Source organism: Olea europaea, unplaced genomic scaffold, assembly GCF_002742605.1.
Source record: "Olea europaea var. sylvestris unplaced genomic scaffold, O_europaea_v1 scaffold31691, whole genome shotgun sequence".
NCBI lineage: Eukaryota > Viridiplantae > Streptophyta > Magnoliopsida > Lamiales > Oleaceae > Olea > Olea europaea.
In genome coordinates, this window is record NW_019250499.1 from 1 (window position 1) to 1,304 (window position 1,304).

Genomic DNA, 1,304 nt, shown 5'->3' on the forward strand with positions numbered 1-1,304 from the left:
AAATGGGAGACTGACAAACTATCATCCCAAACTAATAGTTTCATTCCCATTCGCTCATCAGGGAGTTTCACAAAAGTGAACAACTCTGGATGCTTTGCAACCATTTTATTCTTGTAATCATATGGTAAACCCAAGTCCCAACTTAACTGGTCAATAGTTTGGAGAGGAAGTAATCTTTCTTTGGTGAGCATAAGCAACTTTCGCAGCGTATTAAGAATATCCATATAACACTCTTCTAGAACACAATGCTTTTCGTCATCATATATCTTCAAGGCCTCGGAGGTTAATTTATACCACGGTACTGGGGTACCTCTAGAATCTGGGAGATAGAATTCTTGGAAAATATTTGGATAGTAACGGAGGAAAGTTGAGAGTTTAAGATCTTGAGGTAAGCCAAGATGGCCACGATGTTTGGAAAGGCCATAGATTGGGAGAGAATAATCAGGTTGTGAGCCTATAATCGACACAAGGGTAGAAGTGGCTTTGAGTTGTATAGTTCTAGAGACTACAGAGTCCAGTACAGGGTCTTTGACCCACTTGAGCTTTACATTGACAAGGTTGCGCTTGTGAATCAGAATATGCTGGTAACAGCAACTGAAAAAGGACACAACAAATCTCCTTCTGGCTTTAAACAACGGCTGAGGCCACATCTTTATATTTCAAGAGCAAATGCGTGCTGGGAAACTGAAGTATTATAATTAACTTCTGTGGGGCATTTAATCAAACACTTTTGCATCTCCGTCTGTAGGAATGCAGGTGCAGCAGCGGTTAGTTACAGCCTTCGGGCTATGGAATTTGAAGTCTATCACCATATTAACATATAAAGACAAAATCTTGATTTGAATCGTTATCGAAGAGCAAAATGGTAGCAGAATCAGGAAGAACAACTAAATGTGTGTTTTTTTCATTTCTTACAGATCATAATAACCTTGGCAGTTGAATTTCTCCGACCCAGACTGAATAATGTTTCCATAGAGTACTTTAAAGAAATTCCAGCAAGAAAACATATAATTTCAACTTCCACAAAACAACATTTTGAAAATCGAGATCATGTTACCTGTGTTCATACTTCTCCGCTTGCTGTGTTTTCTCCGAACTCGTTCAAAACCTTGCCAACATTTCTTAAATCCAAACATCCTTTGCTTACGACTTTACAAATATCAACGAGGCACCCGATAAAGTTAGCCACATTCCTTAATGTCGTATCACTCTTCGAATTTTAATTATTAGAGGCCACGATCTTTCTGTAATATTATATTATTATATGACAAAATTTACAGCCTGTTTGGAAGTGATTTTTTGGC

At 38.0% G+C, this 1,304-nt stretch overlaps 1 protein-coding gene across 1 annotated transcript; it reads right to left on the reverse strand.

The window, feature by feature from the left end:
* Nucleotides 1–5: 5 nt before the first annotated feature.
* On the reverse strand, nucleotides 6–1,240 carry LOC111385447 (protein WHAT'S THIS FACTOR 1 homolog; the record flags this gene model as incomplete). Its single annotated transcript, XM_023009835.1, has 2 exons — nucleotides 1,058–1,240; nucleotides 6–742 (listed from the first exon to the last, which is right to left on the reverse strand). A coding segment is annotated over exon 2 (645 nt), but the record flags the coding sequence as incomplete, so codon positions are not given.
* Between the last annotated feature and the right edge of the window lie 64 nt (nucleotides 1,241–1,304).